The 26,715-nt window shown below is 36.7% G+C and overlaps 2 protein-coding genes across 2 annotated transcripts; both read right to left on the minus strand.

The window, feature by feature from the left end:
- Positions 1-1,472: 1,472 nt before the first annotated feature.
- On the minus strand, positions 1,473-16,378 carry WBP11 (WW domain binding protein 11). Its single transcript, XM_068561196.1, has 12 exons — positions 16,230-16,378; positions 14,365-14,491; positions 13,812-13,843; positions 12,848-12,941; positions 9,802-9,998; positions 8,753-8,886; positions 8,338-8,537; positions 7,549-7,740; positions 5,458-5,562; positions 4,756-5,043; positions 3,651-3,833; positions 1,473-2,476 (listed from the first exon to the last, which is right to left on the minus strand). The coding sequence occupies exons 2-12, from the start codon at positions 14,426-14,428 to the stop codon at positions 2,043-2,045; spliced, it is 1,923 nt and encodes a 640-aa protein (XP_068417297.1). The 5' UTR covers positions 14,429-14,491; positions 16,230-16,378; the 3' UTR covers positions 1,473-2,042.
- A 1,765-nt stretch (positions 16,379-18,143) lies between these two features.
- On the minus strand, positions 18,144-26,235 carry SMCO3 (single-pass membrane protein with coiled-coil domains 3). Its single transcript, XM_068560735.1, has 2 exons — positions 26,158-26,235; positions 18,144-19,463 (listed from the first exon to the last, which is right to left on the minus strand). Exon 2 carries the CDS (start codon positions 19,445-19,447, stop codon positions 18,770-18,772), a length of 678 nt encoding a protein of 225 aa, XP_068416836.1. The 5' UTR covers positions 19,448-19,463; positions 26,158-26,235; the 3' UTR covers positions 18,144-18,769.
- Positions 26,236-26,715: the final 480 nt, after the last annotated feature.

The following is a 26,715-nucleotide window of genomic DNA, read 5'->3' on the forward strand; positions in this document are numbered from 1 at the left end:
CCATATGACCCAGCAATCCCACTACTGGGCATATTCCTTGAGAAAACCATAATTCAAAGAGTCATGTACCACAGTGTTCATTGCAGCACTATTTACAATAGCCAGGACATGGAAGCAACCTGTGTCCATCAACAGATGAATGGATAAAGATGTGGCACATATATACAGTGGAATATTATTCAGCCATAAAAAGAAACGAAATTGAGTCACTTGTAGGGAGGTGGATGGACCTAGTCTGTCATACAGAGTGAAGTAAGTCAGAAAGAGAAAAACAAATACCGTATGCTAACACATATATATGGAATCTAAAAAAAAACACAGAAGGTTCTCATGAACTTAGGGGCAAAACAGGAAAAAAGATGCAGACGTAGAGAATGGAGTTGAGGTCATGGGGCGTGGGAAGGGTAAGCTGGGACGAAGTGAGAGAGTAGCATTGACATATACACACTACCAAATGTAAAACAGATCGCTAGTGGGAAGCAGCTGCATAGCACAGGGAGACCAGCTCGGTGCTTTGTGACCACCTAGAGGGGTGGGATAGGGAGGGTGGGAGGGAGATGCAAGGGGGAGGGGATATGGGGATATATGTATGCGTATGGCTGATTCACTTTGTTATACAGCGGAAACTAGCACAACATTGTGAAGCAATTATACTCCAATAATGATGTTAAAAAAAAATAAACAAAAGAATTGACACTATATATCAGAAGCTAAAATCAATAAAAGCAAAAATCTGGGGTGGATACTAACTGGACAAAAAAAAAAAAGATACAATGCGAAAGTAAGACCAGGTATGTCTAGCCTAAACGCAATGCATAGATTGTCTCACTGTGTGTATACATATGGTGTGTGTCTTTGTGTATGAAATACACACTATGGTGCCTGGATAAATCACACGAGCCCTTTCGTTCCAATACCTTCCTCTGTAAAATGGGGAAAATACCTCCCCAGGATTACTGGATAGGTATTAGTTACTACAACACTTTGTAAAGAAAGTATCAATGCAAATTAAAAGTGTTAAGCATTCTCATTCATTTTCTATGCTTCAAATAATAAAGGCTCATATAAATGACAAATTCAAAAAAGAAAAAGTAGCAGCCTTTTCTGGCTATCTGATAGTTTAGAAATGATTTAAAAGAACCTTTTGCCATTCACTAGTATCAGTTCACAAAGCTCTGGAGAAGAAAGTAATCTTTGAGAAGAAGACTCATCTTTTTAACAATATATAAACCCTCTCAATTTCTCCAAAGCCAATATATAATAAACCTAAAGGAAAATAATTATCTCTTCTTCATCCTTTAAAATTTAAAACTTAACGTGTTAACCACATTTTCAATAAAATTCTCATTCCATACCAGAAATGGTAGTTCCTTAAACCCAAGTTTTAAATACTTGCTTCTTTTCTGCCCATAAAACAGATATTATGTTTATACATTATCAGTGACACAGAGGATATCTTGGTGTAGAACATTTATTTATTTATTCCATGAAACACTTAAAGTTTAGGTCAGTGGGAAATAATTTTAATCAAAGAATTGTACATTTTCTTCCCACATATCTTGCTTTGTATTAGGAAATGACATTGTGATCCATTTCACTACAATATTACAAAATATTTACAAGAAAATATTAAAAATAACTCAAACATGAAAGGCAAGATGGGGTGAAATAAACTGGTTTTTTAGAAATCTCTACTCCAGTGCCCACAGCACACAAGAAGAGAATCAAAAGAGATAAGTAACAAAGATCCCCTTGATGACGAGTTTCCGAGGAATTGGAGTAGGGGAAGAAGTGGGATGAAAATGGTGGTATGAACGGGGATGGATGTTAGCAGCACTGCTTCAATAACCAATCTATTTTGAATGAAATACCCTCTTTTATATGCAGTAAATTCTGAACAAGGCTAAACTTTAGGATATTCCTTGAACTGAAATTAAAAATACCCTGACAGTGAAAGTGGCTCTTTCACCTAAGTTGAATAAAAGCCTCTCTCTCCATGAACCACTGACGTGAAGAGAAGCCTGTTCTAGCATCAAAAGCTGTCACAGCAGCCCTTCCATCTCTTTCATGAACGCTTCATAAACATCATCCTTAGTTTGTACTGAGACGGGAACAGATGGACCGGATTTGGGGGCTGCTTTGGCGAGAGGCACAGCAGAATCATCCTCTGACTTTCTCTGGGGAGTAGCAGTAGCCCCTTTATTCTCCCGACGTACCCTCAGTGCGGTGGGCACAAATCTAGTAATCTCCGCCTTGGGATTAGTGATCTGTGGCTTGGCACTGATGGTAGCTGTGGCTTTCTTCTCAATGGTGGCTGCGCTTGTATCATCCGCCTTGGGTCGCTGAATCAAGTTGGGTGGAGCACTTAAAACCCCTGGGTTCGGCAAAGGAGCTGGTGGGAAAAGCCCAGGTGGGGCAGGTCCAAGTGGAGGCACCAAAGGTGGGCGCATCATGCCAGGACGAGGTGGAGGGATACCTAAATGAAGGAGAAAAACGGGCAGATGAATACCACAAGAATAAAATTTAACTACTATTAAGGGTGTTAAAAACATAGGTTGACAATTTTTTTAAATGGACAATTTATAGAAAATAAATCATGTTGTTTGCTATTTGAAACTCAGGAATATATTCTGATAGTAAAGAATATCTTTTATAAAACAGTATTCACCTTCTGTTTGTATCCCTGTACTTATGCTTTTTCCTCTCTCAATAAGGTACTCCTTTAAACTATAAAGTAAAATTAACAATATCAACTGGTTTCAAATATGATCACAAATTGTCAAATCTGAAATTTGACAGCCCAAGATTCTATTCTACCTGTAGACCGCAGATGCTATCAGAACGAAGGTTGCGGATTTGATTCCCATCCGTTATTTACTGATTTGCACAACACTCCTCCCCCTCAAAAGGTAACTCAATGGATAGGAAATATAATTTTAACCCTGGGATGAGAAAATCTAATCACAAAATGTCACCATTACTGGAAAAGAATTCACGTCTTACTGTTGGCTCAGACATACGATAATTATTTACCAGGAAGTGCAGATTTAATTTCTCCAAATGCCTCTTTTAAGACTGTGAGTATAAAAGTACCAAATTTCATCAAACCTAAGATGCTATTGCTTATACAGACTCATAATTATTCCAAATACCACTGAGAGAGAAAAAAAAAGTCCAAGTCCAAGCTGAGGAGCTTAAAAGGAGACCTTCACATTAAACTGAGACAGTCAGTGTAGTACACCATACATACCTGTCACATCTAAGAAGATCACAAGGAAATTTGCATATCTAACCTTGATACTGGGTAAAGAGAATGGAAAAAAAAAATCTCCCTTGTGATTGTAAACTAAGTTGACACTCATGCAGATGTATGGCATGACTTCACAATTCTAAGTGTAGTCCTAAAAAAAAAAGTCTTAAATGAAGAATTGAATCCAAAGTGTTCTCTGGCTGGAAAAAGTCCCTCATGTGATAGGTAGAATCAAAGGCAAATACCATCTGGAAGAACTCAACTTCAATCTAAGCCAAAAGCAAATAAAAAACACCATTTTAAGATACCCCTTGATTTCAGGATATTGAAATGTGAAAATGTCTTAGAGCAAATGAGATATATAGTAGACAAGTTTTTGTCATAGAAATCAATGCCTCACCTGGAGGTGCAGGGGGAGGTAGCCTGGGTGGGGGTCCCCGAGGAGGAGGGCCAGGAGGCAGACCTGGAGGTGGACCGGGGGGAGGGCCAGGGGGTCGACCTGGTGGTGGTCCTGGAGGTAAAAGTCGGGGTAAAGGCCCTCGGAGTCCTGGCATTCCGGGTGGTCTCAGGAATGGAGGAGCTCCTAAAAAGAGAAAAGTGATTAGTTAAGGTCAAACAAATATATTCGAAGTAGTAACTGTGGTATAAGGTGACTGAGATTTAGTTTAACTTATCACTTGAACCTGAAATCAGGTAACTTCAACATTTATTATGGACTATTTCTCTTTATTTCCCAGCACCGACAAAATGCATTCTCAATCACAGCTCTGCTGGGCTGGAAATATATGAGGATGAGACTTCTTAAATGGTTCCAATATAAGCTGAAAATGGAATACAGAGCAGGGTGCTTTAAGGATCCCCTGAAACTCATTAAGATATACAGACAAAGACCACTGAGAATGTCATAAGAAAGGTAATTTTGCTTTGCACCAATCAGAAGAGGATGAACTCAACTGAAGATTTAATTGGCTGACTACAGGATGAAGGACTAAAATCATAATTAGCCAACAAGTTTTACATGTTGTTTCAAATTGTAAATAAACTTTTTTATACTTTTAAGCCAACGACTTGATTAACACTGATGACTCTGTCTCTAATGATTACACTGACATCCAAAAACTCCCAACCAAAGAAGGATACGCAACAGTATTTACCGTGCTCTGGTCTTGCTTGCTACCAACTCACAACTGGGTCAACTTGTCATATTAAAAAGTAATACTAAAGAAACCCCCAGTTACATACTCCAGGTTTCTGCCAACTAAAATCAGAACTAACCCTGAAAAAGGAAGAGCTCTGGAGAAAAAGATGGCTGTCAGAAGTACTATGACTTGCAAACAATGTTGTAGGAATGAGCAAGTTGTGCTTATCCTTTGAGAATCTTGATTTCTTAGGGAATTACACTAGGGGGAAACAAGAAATCATCCACACTAATGATGCATATTTTTTGAAATAACTTCATTTTAACCACATTTAGACTTATTTATTTACAACGTGTAAGTGCTTACCTGGAGGTGGTCCAGGAGGAAGGCCTGTAGGTGGTCCAGGTGGCCGTAAAGGTGGAGCAGGTGGTGGTCCAAGAGGAGGTGGTCCTGGCATGGGAGGTGCTTGTATCTGAGAGGGAGGAACAGACTGCGGAGGCCCCTGCTGCTGGGAAGAAGCAGATGTGCCATCAGAAAGAGATTCCTCCTTATGCTGTTTCTGTGTCTGCTTTTCTGCTTCAGAATCATCAGAATCTTCATCATCGTCTTCTGAAAATTCCTCTACTTCTCGTCCCTCCTCAGGGATTTCCTGACCTGAAAGAAATTTGAAACCAGGCACATGGAGTTGATTCATTTCTTACAGCCTGTAAAACAGCGATGCCTGAAACACATGCTCAATAAATGCTTTCTTAAAATTACCAATCAAGTCTTCTTCAGTAAAATACTTAGATAACGCAAGAATAAAATAGTATTCTACTTATCCATGCTAGTGTAGCAGAGTGGAATGAGCCCAAGTTTTAGAACAAGACAGACCTGGACTTAAATGCCACTCCAACTACTTACTAGTCATGTGACTTTGGGCAGCTGACCTTAATGTCTCCAAACCTTGACTTTTGAAAAACAAGGATTTATTACTTGATTGCTGACATATTAAATAGGAAAATATATGTAAAGCAACTGGCAGGAGGAAATACCAAAAGGTGATTCACTGTTCTTTCCCTGCCTTACCTGCCATTCGAAGCATCATGGCTTGAAGAGGAGTCAGCTCCTTCATGTTCTTCTTCTTCTTCTTCCTTGATTTCCCAGGCATATCTGCAAATCGTACACTCAGACCTAAAGGGTCAGAGAAGGGAGAGTGGAGTGGATTGGGATCAACAAAATTCAGTATATGCTTACTATAAGACAAACGCTATAAAGTACTAGATATAATTGCTTCCCACTACTTGGCAGAGAGACATAGCCATATTAAAGATCGTAAATCAAATGCCAACTGGTGGCAAATATATGCTACAGTGATTTCAAAGTTACAAATTTAAAAAATTTAAAGAATACTATTAACATCTTTATGCCAATAAAATCAACACCCAGATTAAAATAATAGATAATTTTCTAGAAAAATATAAATTACTTACAATTGGTCAAAGAAGTGATAAGACCAGAACATAAAAACTTAAAATGGTAGTCAAAGATCAAGCCCCTCAAAGGCACCTGGCCCAAATAATCTTACAAGAAAATTCACCCAGACGTTAAGTTACAGAAATTTACTGTAAAAGGGCACAGGAAAAGATGGAATGCTACCCACAACTTGAAGCTAGCATAACCCTAATACCAAAACTAACCTGCTGGCCAACATAAAATACAAGCAAATTGAATTCAATAGTGTTTTAAAAGAAAAATACATCATAAACATGCAGCATTGGTCCCAGAAATGCAAAATGGTTTAACATTAGAAAAGCCATGAATGTAATTCATTACAATAAACAACTGAAAGAAAAATAATAACATCCCAACAGATACTTAAGAAGTATTTATAATAAAAACTCTTAGCAAACTTAGACTAGAAGGAAACTTCTTAACCTGACAAGGGCTCTCCACTAGACACCTAAACATGCTAAATGGTGCAGTATTAGGAGCATTCTTATTCTTAGATGGTAAACATTTACAGCAGGATAGAAGTTCCACGTGGGCAGGGCTTCAGTATTATTTACTCTGCATACTTAGTGTCTAGAAAAATGCCTTGCATATAGTAGAAACTCAATTATTAGCTGAATGTCAAATTATAGTTAGGATAACCATTTCCAGCACATGTGCACTGATGAATATATATAAGAAAAACTAACTAGTAAAAAAAAAAAACAAAAAAAACTAACTAGTTGGCTGAAAAAAAGGAAAATGAGGCAAATGATCGCAGTCTAGAGAAAAAAAGAACTGCTGTGGCTCTAGCAACTTTCTATTGATATTTTAAAGTACTAGATCCTACCTAAAGTGTCCTTTATCATTTTTCATTACCAGCTCTCTCTATCCACCCCTTTACTCTAGCTTTCTGGTTTGCAATCATGATTCTTAAGAAATATCAGGAGAAAAATTTATCATCATTATCAATACTAATATCAGTAGTATTACTAATATATACTGTGTTGCAGCCTGCAAAAACAATTACCAAAGAAGCTCCAAGACTACTGAAATGTGACAAACTATACATTTTGTAAATTTTCTTGATGAATGCCATAGCTACTTTCTAAAAGTATATGTAACTCAGTCTGAATTTATCATAATCAAACAAACACATAACACACATTATAAGTATGACATGTTTCCATTAAATCATGACTCCACTCACAGGTGTACCTTTATGTTAACTATGGTTCTCATTCACGTAAGATACCACGAGCACAGAAAATTTAAAGGGCTTTGAATGCAGATATTTAAACAGACTCATTAAAAACAACCACGTGGTTTTCTTGATATAATTATGTGGTTATTCCCCTCTCTTTCCTATACATATCCATGACAGGACATCTTTATGCTGTTGAATAGCTAAGAATAGCTATCTTTTCCCCAAAAGTGGACTTTACCACATAGGCTTTTTTTTTTTTTATTACATATACTGTTTAGATTTTTTTTTCCCCTCATAATTATCCATCTAGTACTTACTATGTGTCAACAACTTTGAGATTTTAGAAATATAAAGATGAATAAAGCACTGATCCCTCCTTTCAAGGACCTCACAATTACCTTCACAGATCCATTATTAAATCAGGACCTTCAGCTTGTGTGCTTCTTATTGATCAATACCATGGAATTTTCACCTGCACATACCTGACTTCTTTTCTTCATTGTTTTCTCTCTCATTATCATCACGGTGCACAAATTCATCCCCTTCACTTTCTCCATCTGATCTGTCAGTGTCGCTGTCATCAGTACTATCGTCATGCTTATCTTGATCCATGTCTTCAGGATAGCCGTCATCTTCACTGGTGCTGGAAATATCATCATCATGACCCCGTTGAGCTGAAAAGGGAGGAGGAAGCCGGGAACAAGTTGTATATGTGGATCCTCCACTACATGGTACCCCAAAATACAGAAAATCAGGCTATTTAACTCAAAATAATTTGTTTTAAAAATTTCTATGTATGATCTCACCTATTCATATAGTCTGACAATATTTTCACTTGACAATCGTTTTAAATTCTTTTTGATAATGTAAGATTTTTCTTTAAAAGGTTCAAATTTGAAAACAAATTCTACTTAGAAGGTTATATACAGACATGCACATAACACAATCATTGTGAGTGTATACAATGATGCTCTAGTCTGATAATGATAAAGCTAAAAGGGAAACGGGTATCCAAGTTACCCAAGTCTTAAGGAATTGATGGTAAGAGAGTGACATCTTCAAGAAGCCTAATTTCAAACACAACAAACACTTCCATCCTTCCTTGTGCACGCTGCTTTTACTTGGGTAGCTGCTATGATTTATGCATCTGTTGGTGCGTACATGCCGTCCTCTTTTATTCCCCAAGCTCTGAGGGTGCTGAACAAGATGGTTAAACAGCCAACGTGGAAAATGACAGTGGAAACGTTCTAAGAGCAAAAGGAACTCCTCACCAAGTTCGGGACTATATAACATGTCTTCATCTCGCCTACGAGGGGGAAGATCCAGGGCAAAGCCCACTTTACGGCCATACATTTGCAAGACTTGAGGAGGAGGTGGACCAGGGGGAGGACCAGGAGGTTTCCTGCCAGGGGGCAGACGTGGAACACCATGTCCAAGAAGAGGAAGTATAGAAACTGCCCGAGTTGGAGGTCTGTAAAGAAAATTTACAGTAATCACATTAACAGTCATGAGGTATCTACTTCCTCTTCTAAACAATTTTCAAAGGATTTCTCATTTCATATCTAATCAAATGAGGAACTGCTTACATCCCCACTGTCCTTTATTTCCCACTGCATTAATTTTGGCACAGGACAGTCAAGAGACGCTTTTACTATACGCTATTTGACTCTGTTGCCACTTCCTTACCCATAGGCTGAGGTCTTCTTAAGGATGGAGGGTGGCTGGGCGCCAGGAAGTGGAATGTCCTGGATCAAGATGTTGGAAGGAGCATGCGGCATATCTGGCAAAGGAATACTCTCCACTTCCACATGCTGAGCATTCTGAAACAGAGAGAATCTTTCAATAGGTAAGAGTAATCCCCAAACTCAACACTAAAAATTCAACATCAGCTGTTTCATAACCTGGATTTGCTTTCCACCTAACATAAATATCATGGAAAACAAGAATACAGAGCTGCAAGTCAACATTTCTAAAGACTGCCAATCAACTGAAACTTCGGAATAATATATATTCAGTGGTAGAGCGTGGGCTCTAAAATTAGTCTGCCGTTGCTGAATTTCTGTCACATATGAGCTGTATGACTTAAGCAAGTTACCTTAGCTTCCTTATCTGTAAAATGGGACCCATACTACCTACTTTACCAAAATTATACCATTTTTTTTTTTTTTACATTTTTATCTTGAGGCAAAATTTACAATGAAATGTACAAATCCAATGAGTTTTGACAAATGCATATACCTCATACTCCCTCCCAATCAATCCCTAACACTGTCCCAAGGCAACCACTGATACAAAATCTTTCCTCCATAAATTAGTTTTGCCTGGTGTTCATACAAATGGAATCATAACCATGAAGAAAGGATCGCATGTTTTTGAGATTTATCCATTAAAAAAATTTGTTTAAATCTCATGTTGTTTTGAGTATCAGTTGATCATTCCTTTTTACCATTGAGTAGTATTCAATTTTATGAATATATAACAGTTTATCCATTATCTTCTTAATGGACATCTGGGCTGTTTCCACTCTTCAGCTATTACTGTATTGGCAGGTAGATCAATTTCTCTTGTATAAATACACAGATTTATATTTGCTGGCTAATGGGGTAGGTGTATGTTTAGTTGACAAGAAACTGCCAAGAGGAGGAGGTTCAACACGATCAGGTCTCCCATGAACAACTTTAAGAGCAGATCTAAACATAAAATTTTAGTTTAGCTCTGAAAAGAAACTTGATTACCTTGACAGCATCAAAATATTGGCTAAGTTGAGCCCTCTTCTGTTCATATTCTACTTCTAGCTTTCTCAATTCTTTGTAAATATCTGGATTCTCTTTCTCATAGAGTCGTAAAATACGTTCAAAGGTTTCACGTAGCTTTTTACGCTTGTCTTTCAGCACTTTCTCATTTAACTGTGGCTGTTGCACTGGGTTAAACTCTGAGAGAAAAGAGCAGATTATGAAATTAAATACAAAAAAGTCACTGTGTCTAGGTATCAATAGGCTGTATCATTTAATAAAAATCTCCTTATATGTTAAAACTTTTCAAAAGGATGTAGACATCAGATATATTCTTGTCAAAAGAAATGCACTATTTATTAAAATTCCACCACTTTAAGAAGGCCATTAATTTTACTTTCTTTTCTAAGAAATGTCACCTAAATGACTTTATCATCATTGTAATAAAAATCAATTTTCACTCCTCTATGCTAACAACCTGATATAGTGAAGCTTCAGTCAGACACACCTGGGTTTACATACTACACTGGCTCTGTCATTTAATTCTGAGATCTCTGGCATTTTACTTGAATTCTCTGATCTTCAGGTTCTTCATCTGGAAAATGGAGACACCAGCTACTTCACAATCAAGCTCTGATGATCAAATGAGACCACAAATAAAATATCCAGCGGTGTCTGGCTTACCACTCAACTATTACTTTTATATGGGTTAGTGTTCCTTGTCTAGCTACCATATAAGCCTTTCTCTCCCATGTGTTCAACATGGGGCTTAATTTCAGGTCCCCAAAAGGGACTAAGAGAGATTAGCACAGGACTCCCAGGCCTGCCTAGTCAACCATACCTGCCTCCCTCCATCCCCCCTGCCAGTAACTGACTCAGAGATTAATCGGCATACGATCCAAACTGGGACCAGATCCTCCTCTGAGATTTTAAATATGGGAGAGAGAAGCTATCACAAGCAGGAATGAAGTAAAACTAGAGCAGTCTATGGCCTCATCTCTCAACCACCACTAATTCCACACACATACTTCACCTTCTATACCAAGAAATTCACTAGCAGTATGCTGACAGAGTGGTCAGACAGATGGACAGTCTTGCTAATGCTATCTGGGTTTTTGAGACAAGCTTCCCTCCAGGATTTCCCAATTATGGGAGTCAAGGTATACTTTTTTCTGCTTAGTTTGTACTGAATTTTATAAATTGTAATTAGAGCTCTGATGAATAGTGTTCCTTCCTCCTTTTTCTTAAAAGAATCACAAGCTTAATTATCGTCTTTCTTAAATCCTATTAACTATTAACCTTGATGACTTATTCAAAACCAGAAGTATGGCCTCAAACCACACTATTCCTAGTGTGATTAATGAAAGTGCTAAATGCTTGACTTTAAATCCCAGCTCTGCCACTTCCTAACAGTGTAACCTTGAGAAAGGTACATAACATCTCTGTGCCTGAGTTTCCTCATCTGTAAAATAGGGACAATACACCTACCCAAAACAGTTGTCATGAAGATTAAATGAAAACGTGGGGAAAAAGCCTGGTATGTAGCAAGGTAAGAGCTCAATAAACCTCAGTTATTACTATACAATTTGGGGTCATTCAATAGGCAATATCCTGACATCCTAGGGCTAGGAATTGTCCCTACCAATATTTAGAACAGGCAACAAGTGGAATCAGTTATAGCTGAACTGGGAAAGATATGAGATGATAGAGCCTGACCCAGAACTCTTGCCCAGGCTGGCTGCAGAGGCTCTGCCACATTATTTCAGAAAGCTTGTAATACCATAACCCCATATAACTGGATTTTTTTGAACCCCATTTAATGCATCATTGAGAAGTTCCACTGTATCTCTTTTACTCACTATCTCTGTTTTTTAGGCAAACCACCAAACTTGTTTGGAAACCTTTGTAAACAAAACTTGTAAAGATCACTTTAACATGCAATTAAAAAAAAAAAAAAAAAAAGGCAGGGGGCAGAAGACAGAATTAGCAAAAATTTGACAGCTGAAAAGCATGGAGTTAACTAGACTATTTCATTTTTGGATATTTGAAAGCTACTAAAAAAAAAGGAAAATGAAAAACTCCATGTTCTAAAGTTAAGAGAAAGGGCTGAATACGGAATCCATTTTCTGACTCGTCCTCTGTATTAATTATAACTACTTAAAGCCACTTTGCACCATTCTGACTCCTACTTTTACTTAATTGTATAATGTTCTGTTAAAAATACTTTCTAGGATTTTTTTCCTCACATACCTGCAAGTATAAATTATATAAATAAGGAAGTAAAGGTTAATTAAATATGTTATAGGATCTTTGGAACTTGGTAAAACTGCATTCTATTTTGAAGAGGTTTTGGTTAAACTAAAGAAACTTTTTCGTGAGTTAGGATTAAACTTCCAATGGCAGTATCACAGATGATTCTCAAGCAACTCATATACAAGAAAAGACAACATGCAGTTATTTCATGTGATTCCAGTTATGACAAAGCACTGATATTGAAGATGCACATGATGAGACTGGATAAAATCATTCTGTAAAGTGTGAAAAAGGAAGAAATCCTAATATGATAGTTTTTAAAATTTGATTTTAAGTATTTGATTTCTTCTATATCCTTACTAAGTGGTCAATTATCTTTGCATCTTCTCATTGGAAAAGATGGGAAATTGACTTATATTCACGGTGGCCCAATATTTAGATTTACATGGTAGTTGCCAATATTAAAATACAAAACAAAAAAACCCCAAGGTGACTTCAAAATCCAGACTTAGTATTCTCTTAAAAAAATGAGCAGGCCAAACTGGGCTTTTGTTAACTTATAAAAAACAATTAGCTAAAGCTAAATATTGGCTTCCCTCTTATGCTAGATGAGCTTTCCAGTTTGTAATAGCCCCTGACCCCATTGTTCTTCTAACACTAAAACTAAATCTAAGCATCACATGCCATAAGCTTTTCTATATTTCTTGTGTCTGTGCTGTTTCACTCATTACCTGCCTGCCTCTATGTATCAGACTATTATCCCTCTTGTAAAATCCAGCCTTTTATAAATTCTTACCCATTTCATCCAATTTTTCCATGTCCCGGATAATTTGTTTGGGATCCTTCATCTTTAAAACTGCAGCTCGTACCATCATGCGCTGTTTTTTGTTCTTAGAAAAATGAAAAAAGAGCAGAATTTAAAGAAGCTGAACACTCGTGAGTTTTCGTTTCAATTTGTTTCAACAATCCATTTAAACTGAAGCTGAACTTCTCCTTGGTTTCTGATCACTTGTTTCAACCACCAGAAACAGAGTTATGTAATTAATTCCTTACTCCCCAAAACGTTTCAACTTCAGACAAAAAGATAAATGTTATTTATTAGAAGTGTTTTCTTAGGCAAGTATTTCTTTTTAACCTTGTGAGACTTTTAGCAGTTGCTTAAGTATTTTAAGGGTTTTTTTTCTTAAAACAAAGTTTGTAGCTAAATTCTAAAATTATACATTAGAGAAAAATTTTGCAGAAATTTAATGTCAGCAATGAAACAAGAATAAACAGTTGAAAACTATTAAAAAACTAGGTTCTCTCAATGTGTTAAGGTCTGATACTAAAAAGTAAACCCTTTCTTATTCTGGGGAAGCTTTCTGCCACAAACTCAACAACTACATAATCAAGAAAATGGATGTACAAAGCTATTTATCATCACATTTACTTCCATTCACTAACTCAGTGGCTTCTAACAAGGCAGTATGTTATAATAAATAGCAAAAGAGAATTATCTTTTAAAGTATTTATTTAAGTCACTGGGAAGGGTAATCAAATAAACCATGTTACAGTAACCCATCATGTGCTCATCTACAAAATTATTTCAGTTCAGTTTCTAAGTATAGTATTTTGGCTTAGTAAATCTTACGGTTTGTTATGAGAAGCATAAGATATCTTTTCTGGCAAATAATTGGAAATGTTTTCTAAATCCACTCATCTCAAATAACAAGATGTGTCAAACTACATTTATATCTAATAGGATGCTTCTGAAATCGTACCTTCTTTAATTCTCTCTTCCGCGCTTCTTTTCCTTAAGAGAGGGAGAGAGAAAGAATATAAAACTTTAAAATCCTGAACGTCAGCATTTTCTCCAATTTAATACAGATTACTGTCGGAGGTTGCCCCGTGCACTGTAGGATATTTAGCAGCATTCCTGCCTCCACCCACTAGATGCCAATAGCACCCTTCCAATTATGTCAACCAAAAATGTCTCAAGACATTTTTAAGTTCCTTAAAAAATAACTATGAATCTGAAAAGATGCCATAAAATACTGAATAAGAATTTGCAAAACAATTTGTTCAAAATTCCAAATACAAAGAGAATTGCCAATTCTACTTTGCAAATCAATCAAATTAGAAACACGGGTACTAATTTTTTTTTCATGCTTAAAAGTTTTAATCATGTGCCCACTAGAACACTAGGTAACTTGATACAACTGACACCTCCTAACACTGCTGATCTTATAATTAAGAAATAATAAAATAGACTCCCTAAAGCTTACAATTTTTACCACCCCTCTTCTTCATCATTCCACATTAATGGACACTTACTGGCTTGGTCTGTGGGGTTCATAAATTTTCCACTCTTGGTGGATGATGTAGATCTCCGTCCCATGTTGACAATTTGTGTGGTTTACTTGCTTGTTTAAAAAACAAAACAAAAACAAAACCTAAAAACCTGCAAAGACAAAAAAATAGCTTATTTTTCCTAGATTTACAGAATTTCTTCCTTATTATATTTATAAAATTTTCTTCCTACCAATCTCTGAAAAGAAACTTTGATTATTAAGACCTTGTTCTTTCCCTAGTTTTGACTTTAGTGTGCAGGAAAGACAGCCTCAACTTCTCTAACCACAAAAAATTAGATTCCTATTATTATTTATAACGGTAATGGGTCTGAAGACCACTATGAATATCATTAAGTCGTCAATTAACTTTCTTCTATGGATCACAGCATTTACTCGTCAATTGAAAAAAATCAATCAAAAAATGCTTCGACAATATGACATAAACCATGTAGATGAGAAGCCATTAGTTCTTTTCCTATATCCTCCTTTTATTTACATGTAGGGTGAAAAAGGAATAAAAAGGCAACAGGGTAATGATCTGGGCTCAACGACAAATAGCTCACCCTTGCCTCTCTCCATGGTTTCTTGGCATGTATTCCCATCATCTCTAAGACAGTAAAAACTCATTAATTTAAGCCTATTTAATTCAGATTTAGTTCTAATTCAGATGCAATTCCTGACTCTCAAGCAGAAGCTTAAACCATAACTAAAAACACAAATATTCAAAATAAAGTATTGATATCATATGAGAGATCTTCTAAAAACATCAACATTAAGATATTTTATTAATAATGCCTACTTGACTCTGATTTGTATTTTTTAAGGCAACCGAAAGGGAAAACTGTGTTTGAGGGAAACTATTTTATAAATCAACACTTTAATTAACCGAAGACACTATTATATCTCTTCTTTCTGTTATTCCAAATGAATGAGGTTTAGCTTTTTGATACTTGCTCTTTCCAGTAATAAAGGGTGATAAATTTCCTTCCTTTTGAAAGCAGACACTTTTCAAGGGTGGGAAAGGTAAGATCATGAGGTAGATTTTTTAGCAGACCACAGAATTACACCTTCCCTTCATGAAGATTTTGTCAGGCAAGTTTATTGGTTAATGCCTCTTTCAGCAACTGTTCAACTGCCTTGCTTTCTGCTAAAAGCTTCCAAGCTGTTCCAGTGGCAACTGATTTGCCCTGTCAAGGGTTTCCTTCTCAGAAAAACCGGGAGTGGGGGAGAAGGAAGCGGAATCAAGCAAAATTAGCACAAGTAGAAGCTCTTACATCTTTGATGGCCTGGATCTTTTCTGCCTCCCTCTTTCAATTACCCTCAGGCCCGTGTTTTTAACCCTCCTCTCCCACACCTGAAACCTAGAATAGATACGAAATACAGAAAATTTTTACAGAAGACACTGGAGCCTTAGTCTGCACAGACTACTTTTCTGTCTCAAAGCAGAGGCGACAGGGAAATCGGGTCACGGGGCTGTTCAGGGGAACTCTCAACAGTCAAAGAGGCTACAAAGGGACGGAGCCCAGGTCCACCATAGGAGCCAACAGCATTAGCAACTGCCAAAACCACAGCGACGGCTGACCCTGACTCGAGGTACAGGACATCAAGCCTAAGGCTACCAACCGGGCAACGTCAGAAGGTGGCGCTGACCGACCCGGGCGAAGTCAGCCGCTTGACCGCTGGACGCCGCGCCGCCCCAGGGGATCCCCTAGTCCGCGATCGCGGAGACCCCAAATGCTGAGAGCAAGAGCAGGGCGGAAGGGCCTGGTGCCCCCGAGGCAACCGCGCGGGCCCCGGGAAGAGACGGGAAAGATGAAAGAACGGAGTGGAACGGTCCCGCACACTCACACTTCTGCTGGGCTCCTGGGACTGTGAGAAGCGGGGAGGGGACGATTTTCGGCCTCTTTGACTTCGTAGGGGCCTTCACCTCTGCCTCTCAGTCAGCCCCCCAGACACCGCCATCTTGAAACCTCGCGCCCCTCCGCCACCCTTACGTCACTTCCTGTCCCTACGGGCCGAAGATCTCGGCGTTTCTTCGCCCTGGAACCATAGAGAGTAACCAAGAACTCCAGGACCAGAGTCTCTTCCGCTACAATACAGTACCGAATTGGTTGGTTATAGGCTAAAAGCCCGCCTTCACCACGCAGTACAAGAGCTTCATGTTGATTGACACTTATCTAGCCCAATAAGAATATGAAAATGAAGCGGGTCGGATATATGATTGGCTGATGGGACCACTGTCCTACCTCGCCGCAGGCATTCTGACCTAATTTCCGGGAGCTCTATTTATTGAGACGCCCGAGGCTTGCGGATATCTGATAGGGAAATGTTTAGCGCTGTGTCCGTTACCTTGAATTGTGTTTTGTAGGGTTTTTTTCCCCTTCATGACGTAAGCGCGTGCGATCTTTCGGGAGTTTCCATTTGAAAACGAATCCCCGAATGATGCACTTCGTTAGCGTGCCGTGCGCCTGGAAATTAAGTAGTTGTTTTTACACAAAGAATATTTGTAGACCTAAGCAACTCAGTGCCCGTATTAGAGCCCCAGAGTGCTAATCTACAGGATTCGTGTTTTTGAAGAGGAAATATGGGGATATTTGTACAATAAGTTTTAAATTTACGAGTGTGGAGGTTGGTTTATATTGGCTCTTTTACTTTCTGGTCTTTTCACCCACCAAAAATCCTTTATGATGTCACCATACAAAGGAGATTATTCCCTTAGCTCTAATCTTCGTCCTTTCCTTATCTTTCATCTGCTCTTTAAGACTCCTCCCATATCTTTTCCCCTTAAAGGTGAGTTTAAACATTAAAAAAATATCAGTACTATCACTTATAGGAAAATGTTAGATATAGGCCAATTCTTACTATCAGTTATAAATATTCCAATATCTTGACGGAGATACGTATTAATTTTTAGAAAATATTTAAATGTGGGCTTAACCTGTAAGATTGATCCCTTACCTAAACTAACCTTTGTTTGAGAAAATTCTTGATTTGGTTTTAGACTGAATTCTGAGTCCACAAGAGCAGTAACAAGATATAAGTTTATGAATCAGGTAATAAATACAAAATAAAATTTAATTTTGAAGATGAACTAAATTGTGACGTTTTGCAACTAATTTATAAAAGCAATGACAGAAGGTAAAGAAAAGACTACATTTGAAAAACTATAGTATTTCATGTAGCTTTTTAATTTTTAAGATATGTTGAGCTTTTAAAATTTAAAGACATTTCTTGTACTTGGATGCAAGAATCAACTGTAATGAACATTCTTGCATGAATGACTTAAAATAATTTTGTAAGTAGAACCTAGGAGTCTCAATGGGGAGTAATTGGTTGGTGAAGGATTTAGAAAAACAAACACTTGGCATCTTCAGAAATTCAACTGAACCATTAGGCGTCTGTAGCCTTGGGATTTTCCTGAAATTAGATAATTAATGAAATGGATCACCTAAAGTTTTATATAGCAAGGGAAGCTTCCTCCGTTCTGCTAGTATTGAAAGTAAAATTTCGCTTTTTTTAAAACTCATAAAGTAATAAATTACAACTTTCCTTTAAATGACAATTCTTAAAAGAGTAAGTAGCAGTTTCTTCTCCTGCATACTAAATTCACTTATATACCTGGGATTTGCTTGTTTGCTTGTTTTTAAAATGTTCCAAAATGTTCAGACATTCACTTGAGGGATATTTAATCATCACACCACAGTTGGTCAGGGTTGATTGCAACTATAGAAACAACTTTTATCTTTTATAGTTTTAACTTTTCTCTCTTACAGGTCCATCCAGATTACAGTGTGTAATTAGTAGAAGTTTACAGAACGATTGCCTCCTTTCATCGTTGATGTAAATTGTTACAAACCATATTTCAGTCTCTTCCAACTTACAGAAAATTGGATTTAAACTGATGGTCAAAATTACGGTAGTATTTCTATTCCATTGGAAGGCTCAGTGTTTGCATGTGGGCAGAAGTTACTAAGTATGTCTCTTAGAACTAAATGATGTCTGAGCTAGTGGTAGGAGTGAAAGTCTGTGCATTCAATGCAGATTTGAAGGATTTTGACTGGGAATTAGAAAAGAAAAAGGTAACCCCTACACCTGCTGCTCTACAATAACATTCACCCTAATGTTGATCTGTAGAGCACAGTGAGAAGACATACCAGGATGTAATCTTTTACTCACAGGGTCTAGCACCAACTGATCCAGGCATTCATCGTTGATAGAAGACTCTCTAGAGTCATCTAGTTTTAGCATCTTTTGAGTCCTCTTTCTGAGTTGTTTATGGTATTTATGTCTATTTGGAAGCTTATGGAAAATGAGCCTAATCGAAGTAGCAAAACACTATTATTGAGAAAGAAGCAGAAAAATATTCCAGAGGCAGATAAAGTAACTGTTTATTTCATTTGGTGTTTCACTGTGTTGGTGACCTCAATAATGGCATGATGATATTTTTCTGAGGCTGACTTGAATTCCACCAGATGCTTCTCATAACTTTTGATGGCTTCTTGAAGCTGTGTTTTCTCCACTGCTCCCAGGATGGCACGGAAGATCATATCTATGCCAAGGCCAAGAACAGCAACTCCTATGCTACCAAGGAGAGAAGCACCAATTTGAGCTAACACAGTGACCAACTTGTTAATTATGCCAGTTGTGATGTTTGAGCCCACGAGTTTAACAGCCACTGCGCTGGCAGCAGAAGTAGCTTCTCCCAGGATGACTGAAATAACCTTTTGTACTATTGCAATTTTCTCGGTTTCTTTTTCCTTAATATCCTGAAGTTTTCTATAAAGGGTTGGCTCTAGTTTATCTTTTAGTGCTTCATCAACCTTTTGCAATTCTTTTTGGATCTTCATCATGGCTTGGATGATGATATCACAGTTTTCTTTGATGGTTGCATCTCTTTTCATTTCAATGGAGGCCAGCCTGCACCCTAAGTGCGTATTTAAAACCCCAATCAGCTTATTGGTGGCATGGAAGCTGTCAGATAAGCAGTCAAGGAGCTCCTGGTGAAGACGATTTACTTCTTGCCGCCTTTTTGGGTTCTCTGGGTAGAGGAAGTCACTTTGAGCCATATTTCAAATATGATCTCTGAAAAATACAATAATAAATCTTTACTAGAAATCTTGAAAAATATCTGCTGGATGTATAGATTTGACCAGGAAACCTTTTACTTTATGAATAGCAATGTAGTATGCTATCTAAGGAATTTCTCAGAAAACTCAAGTTCTTCAAAACAATTTTTTGAAACTTGGAGTCAGTGTATGAAAATATGGGTAACATGATACAACTTGTTGATGCATTAATTATGGCATTAGATCTTGTGGAGGGGGGGGAGATCCTAGATAGGAAAGATTTGTGTTTATCTAGCAGCTGATTATTAATAAATGTGATTATTTCCAAGTAATATTTAATAACATATTTGAAATGGTTAGCTCTTGATTACCAGTGCTCCTTAATTTCCTCAACCTCTGGTCACCACATTGAATAGACCAACCAGATTGATTTTTCTAATATTTGGAATTAAATTAGTAGAGTCAGAAGAATATTAAGATCTCTGAGTTTACAGGGCAATAATTGCTAATTTTGTTTGTATACTCTGTTATCTTAATTTACAATATTCAAAACACTCTTTATGTCTTTACAGGTCAATTATTTGCTCTCCAAACCTAAGAGGCATCCAAAGGCAACACATATAACATTAGAATGTTTACCAAAAAATCCTCGTGATAACAGTTTATTTTCAAGATTCCTTAGATTACAATCTCACTTGGAGAGACAGTGGGCATCATGGAAGGGACAGGGCGGTTCTGACTATCTCTCTGGTTCTCCATTGGCAAAGCTTATAAATTAAATTATTTAGAATTGTCTATATTACACTTGACCATTATTCAGATACACTGGAGTTAGCCTCAGAAAGAAGATAATGTCATTTCACAAAGGTATTAGGGAATAAGTAGCGAGGGTACATCACAGAATGAGTAAAATAAGCCTGGTGTTTGTAGCCTGCTTGCGTCTGTACTTTGGGCTCAGAGAAAGAAGGAATAAGCAACACCCTTCTGAGTGAATTTGGGTGAAAGTTTGAAGCTGGTGAGAACGATGTCCCTGAGTATGCACAGCTGGAGTAGCCTGACGATGCGCCTGACACGTGGATATTTCATTTGAATTCTTGGGAGGAAAGAAGGAGAAAATGGAGTCCTTTATACCTGTGTGGGATCTGGCACATCCTCTCTTTGTGTAAACAACATCCTAATTAATCTGGGCCCTATCTTTCTAGGACCATTGTTCTTAGCCTAGATATTGGGAACCTCAGAAGCATGGGGGGAAGGAATGAAGATGTTTTCTCTCAAGAAGGTAAACATGAACATAACCTATCCTCCAAGTTATAAAGATACAGTTTGGAAATGGAAAGGGGAAAATTTTTGAAAATGGATTAGGAACATAATAATTTTTGCTCTTAATTTTAGGAAAATGCACTAGTACCCCTGGTGGAATAAATTGTATCATGGTCAGAAATTCATTTTTATCTTTGATTTAGATACAGTACACACACACACACACACAAACACACACACACGACAGATACAAATGTCCACAAATTAGAATATAACTGTTTTCTCTTTTGGTTCCTAGTTTTCAGATCTTATCATGAAGTGAAAACTCCAGTTTCTGACTTTGAATTTAGAAGATCACCAACTACATCCCCGTTCAGATATTTAGGTGAGAGGAGTCTTTCCTACCCTGAAAAAGTGGGAAATTTCTCTAAAAGCTGTCATATGCCATTATCTGAAGGCATAGCTTTTACAAAAGATGTGTGGTTCTATTTACCTCAGGATAAACACATGGAGAGATGAACCTTTCCCCTTGATGGGAGGTTGAATGCTTCCAAGTGGTCAGTTCCTTCCCAATTAATTCATTGTTTTAACACAACTTGACAAATTAATCATAAAATACATCTGAAAGACTAAATAGGTGAGACTACTTACTTTTTTCAGGAAAAGTAACGTTGGGACTTTTTTCCTCCTCAAACATTAAAACAGTATAAAAACACAATATTAACAAGTATCATATAGGTGCAAGAGTAGGTGGAATCATGGAACAAAGTAGTCCCCGAAGAAGACCCTTCTATACATTTGACTTAACATATAATAAATGTAGAATCTCAAATCAATAGAAATTAGTATTCCATAAATGATCCTGGCATAATGGGCTAGCTTGTGGGGTATTAAACATTAATTTAAAAATATCAGTGTAACATATGTAAAAAAGATCAAATGATAAAATAGCTAGAAGAAAACAGATAATTTTCAAATGTATATGGAGGGCTTTATAAGCTTAAAACCAATGGGAAAAAGTCACAAAAATTTGACTAACAAAGATGACCACGTAAGAAGGACTGAAAGCAAACTGGTTAAAATGCAGGAAATATTAAAAAGTATTGGTTTCTAACTAGTCTTGTTATTAATACAGAAAACAGTCATAATCTAATAGGTAAACATGCAAACAACTCTGAACAGACAGTAAAAGAAGAAATAGTAGTAATTAATTGATGAAAACTTTCAGTCTTACCAGAAATCAGATACAGTACTTTTTCAACTACAAAAGTAGTATTTTCTTTCCTTTACATACTCAAGCCCTTGCACATGCTCTTTTATACCCTTCTTCCTAGGTTGCAGATATCCATAATTTTGTGCCAATAACAAGTCTGAGTAAGAGATATCATGATGTGCTCAGAATTATTTTTCACATCTAATGAAAAAAGACTTATCTTTCTGAGTCAGGCTTACCTTCTTTTTTTTCTTCCTTGGGGAAGGGGACTGAGGGTTCCTTATGCAAAGAGATCTTCGGCAGCCCTGCCACCATACCTGCCCCAGTACTGAATACAGTTTAAAATTACTTCCATCCCAACAGTGAGATAAATGCTAGAGAATTAGGTGGAGGAGAGGTGGGGTTTGAAGGTGAAACCAATTAATTATGTTTGGGACAAGTGAAATTTGAAGAGCCCGATGAAGGAAGTAATTTAATAATTCAGTAGCAATTTACCTAATGGAGAGTAGTACTTTACTGTTATAAGGTAGTATGCTAGGCTCTGTAGAGCATAAAGAAATGAAAGAGACATGGTCCCTGCTTTCGTGAAATTTCTAATCTAGTTAGGAAGTTAAGACAGATTTAAAACTACAACGTCAAGTTGAAGGCACTACGTCGTACAAAATTATAGATAGAGGTGGTGCTTGCCTTTGGCAAATTCAAATTTTAAAGAACTCACACTGTGAAGTAAGACAGAGAAAGACAAATATCGTATGATATCACTTATATGTGGAATCTAAAAAAATGGTACAAATGAACTTATTTACAAAACAGAAGTAGAGCCACAGATGTAGAAAACAATCTTATGGTTACCAGGGGAAAGCGGGGGAAGGGGGGAGGGATAAACTGGGAGATTGGGATGGACATATATACACTACTATATATAAAGTAGATAACTAATAAGCATCTACTGTATGGTACAGGGAACTCTGCTCAGTACTCTGTAATAACCTGTATGGATAAAGGATATAAAAAAGACTGGATATATGTATACATATAACCGATTCACTTTGCTGTACAGCAGAAACTAACACAACATTGTAAATCAACTAGACTCCAATAAAAATTAAGAAAACGAAAAGCAAAACAAAAGAACTCATACTTTAATAATATTTACACTGGGGCCATGTGGAGACAGTCCGTCATCTAGGGAGGGTTAACAATTTGTAAGCTTTCCAACTGACACTCTTAACTATGTGCTTGATACTTAGAGGAGAGGTTATACACCACATGAAAAATCTTAGTTGGCAATGTGCAGCATTTCAACTATTGCCCATGACAATTTAGTTCTGATGCTTGAATTGCTTACTTGTCTCAACAAAACAAAACAGTCTGCAATTAGTTGGAGTCACCCTTCTTAAAGATCACAGTTGTTACTTAGGCATGCCTCAAGTGATGTCTCACCAGTGATATATAGTGCTTGTACCTGAGAGGAGTTCTGGGCCATATACTGTCCTCTATCTTATTGCATTTTCAGGGCTGATCTTTTAAATATTGACTTTAATGTTCAATCTTTTAAAATCATGTTAAAGTCATTTTAAAAAATGACTTTTAAGATGAGCATCAGCAGGTAGCTAAGTGGTGTACTTAATCCAGCTCTGATCACCTGCATCTTTTGTATGGCAGATGTGAACTCTTACACTATTTGTTATAACCTGATAGTGATGGGCAGTTCCCATCCACTTCTGTACAGCGGAGTTTGTGCTGCTATTTGAGCATTTTATTGCAGTGGTTCATGAAATAAGTTCTAAAGAGCCCTGGGGCAGCCTGATGGGGAATTGCCAGCCAGCAGGTGGAGCGCTCGGTCTCTGGCACGCCAGTTTCACCCCACCCTTTGCTGAAGCAGCTATGCTTTCTTTGCTGCTCTATCTGGGCTGTGGGTGGGAAAAGTTTGTGTGATGAGAGAGTTCTTTTGCTAAAACAAAGTTCGGAAATCACACGTATTTTGGCTTGTTATTTTATTTAAAAAAAGGAAGTAAACAAATCTGGAAGCACTGATACTTGATCTGCTCATCTTAGGAACTTGGAATGAAAACAAAGACTAGCTTCAGATGGATTCTTATTGGACCTAACTCATCAGTTTTGTTGAAATAAGACGTAAACACTCATGATTAAAGAGCATATAAGAAATGGGAGAAATATACTGACGACTGTATCTAAAAGTTAATTTAGTGATACTGTACAGTTCTTTTAGTTTTTCAGGAAAGGAACCACCTTGCAAAATAAAAATGTATTGATTATCACATATGTAAGTAAAATTTTCTCAGGATACTTTTGTGAATAACAGTACTGCATTGACTGTCAAGTGCTATAGGAATTTAAAGAGAAAATTTAATATGGAGGTCATTAGAGGAAGATTCATGGAGAAAGTGACAGGTGATTGTGCATTGATAGACGGTAGAATTATAACATGATGAAATTAAAAGATTTGATAAAACAAAGTATTTTAAAATAAAAGTTTATAGCAATAATATATAAACACTTTAATATGTAGGAGGAAAAACACCTATAAACCTACCATCTTGTTTTTCTTTTATTATTCCTTTCCAAAGTTTATTTAAATGCATAAGTATTTTTACCAAGTTGTAATAATAAGAAATAAAATTTCATCTTATATTAATTTACCTAAACACTTTCCCCTATTTCTAGTTTTATAATTATTTTATTGGTTATATAAAATATACATATTTATATTTATATTTTATAAAGTATTTCATATATCTTTACCATAATTTAATAAATTCTTAATTGTTTCACTGTCTTAATATAAGTATTTTAATACACATAGTTCTTTTTTCCCTCTTCAATTATCTGGATTATTTCCTCAGGATAAATTTCCAGAGGAAATTCAGATTATATAAATATACAATTTATATAATCAATAGGAATAAAAATTTATATTACTTTTGATATGTATTGCAAATGCATTCCAAAAACTTTTACACTGACATCAAAAATAAATTTTTACAGCAGGACACTGGGTGTGTTTCAAAGTCAAAGACAATTCTGTTAAATATTATTGGTTTGAGGAGCATAAGGTCAAATTTTGAAGAGTTCTTGCCTTTGTGGAAATACATCCTGAAAAATTTAATGATGAAATGATACTGAGGTTTGCTTCCAAATAATCTAGAAGGCAGATTGGAGTAGCTTCATAGAAGTAATAAGATCAAACTTGTTTTGATAATTTTTGAAGCTGGGTTATGGGGGTGTGGGAGTTTATTATATTATTGTCTTTACTTCTGTGTATGTTTGAACTTTTCCCATAATAACAATTAAAAACAGAAAGAAAGGAAGAAAAAAGAAAAACCATGACCCTGTCCAAGCTTCTGATGTTTGGTCATTAGTGCTCTCTAAGGTTTTACCTTTCTCCAATGTGTCTCTTGTCCTCACTACCCATATTGGGTCCAGCTATCCTGCACGGTTCACTTATCTGGGAGTGTGGGTATAGGGTATGGGTAAAGTCAGAAGCTTTTCAGGAGAAAATAACAGCTACTAACTAGTTCTGAGCTTCCTTCTTTAATTTAAATCAAAACCATGGCCTTTCATTAAAAAAAAACAAGGTTGATCATGGTGTGATGACACTCTGATATAAGTCTTTAAAAGAATATTTCCTACCAGAAAGCAGAATATCGAGGTCATTCACCAGCATTTATCAAATGTTCACTTGAGAAACCTCTGCCATATGCCTTGAGTAGACAATGTTCCTTGCCCTCAAGAAGATAACAGTCTATTTGGAGACACACAGCAAAGGCCCAGTGATATTTAAATGTACTATAACTTATGAAGGAGCATAGCACTATACATTAACTAGAATTAGATCACACATTCATATTTTCACAGATACTGAATGCTTAAATTAATGTTAAAGACATAAAAGAAAATGTTACATTCCATGTAAACAACACACATTCACACAGGGGTCATTTCATCCTTATTCTTTTCTAAAATTGATATCTTTACGAGCTTATCATCCCCTCTGACTTAATTATATAAGCTGTTAATTTTCTTCTTTCTTGGTGTCTTCAGAGACATAAATGATCACCAGGAACATGTCATGGGATCCGCTTAAAAAAAGTTGTTTTGTTGCTTTATTATAGTTATGACTAGGATTCAAGTCTGACCTGTTACTGCAAACACACTTTAATATGGAGAAACAGAGTATTATATCAATACTGATAGAAATACCCATATTGCTTACCTTGCCGTGTTTCTGAGTTCAGTGGTCCCAGCAGTTGTTGGGGAGTATTGTTGCAGTGCTTTTTCATCTGGTTTCAACTGGATGTTTCTAATGGAATGTGATGACTTACAGGCTTTGCTAGTCTCTGCTGGGTCCCTCTGCCTGTCTGGTTCATCGACTGTTTCTGCATGGTTTAGTTCTCAGAATTCTTTTGTTTTCTATATTAATATAAACTTGGTATATATTAAGTAATATTAATTATAAGTAATAATTATAATATTTATTATAATAGTTATAAGTAATTAGTAGTGCAATGGTAAAACATTAAAATTTTTGTTCTTTAATGGACTTCTTTGTTCTTGAAAAGTGCTATCCAACTGAGCTAATTCAATTCAGTAGACAAGATGCCTCTTTGATTGAAGCTCTCAGATTTTGGGTTCCCATCATGTCAACTTTTCCAGATATTAAACTTCCTTTAGCTTCTGTTGCATTTTGTACCTGTTGCTGATTGATCTAAGTTCTCAAGAGATATAGATACAGATATTTTCAGCCAAATGTGTGTTTTGTGTGTGTGCTCTT

Source organism: Eschrichtius robustus, chromosome 13 (genome assembly GCF_028021215.1).
Source record: "Eschrichtius robustus isolate mEscRob2 chromosome 13, mEscRob2.pri, whole genome shotgun sequence".
Lineage (NCBI taxonomy): Eukaryota > Metazoa > Chordata > Mammalia > Artiodactyla > Eschrichtiidae > Eschrichtius > Eschrichtius robustus.

Coding starts and splice junctions, on each gene's coding strand:
- WBP11 (XM_068561196.1), bottom strand. CDS start 14,428: ATGGGACGGAGATCTACATCATCCACCAAGAGTGGAAAATTTATGAAC. Junction 3,834..4,755: donor TCCTCCTGGACCACCTCCAG/GTAAGCACTTAC, acceptor TTCTCTTTTTAG/GAGCTCCTCCATTCCTGAGA. Junction 2,477..3,650: donor ACCTCCCCCTGCACCTCCAG/GTGAGGCATTGA, acceptor TCCTTCATTTAG/GTATCCCTCCACCTCGTCCT.
- SMCO3 (XM_068560735.1), bottom strand. CDS start 19,447: ATGGCTCAAAGTGACTTCCTCTACCCAGAGAACCCAAAAAGGCGGCAA.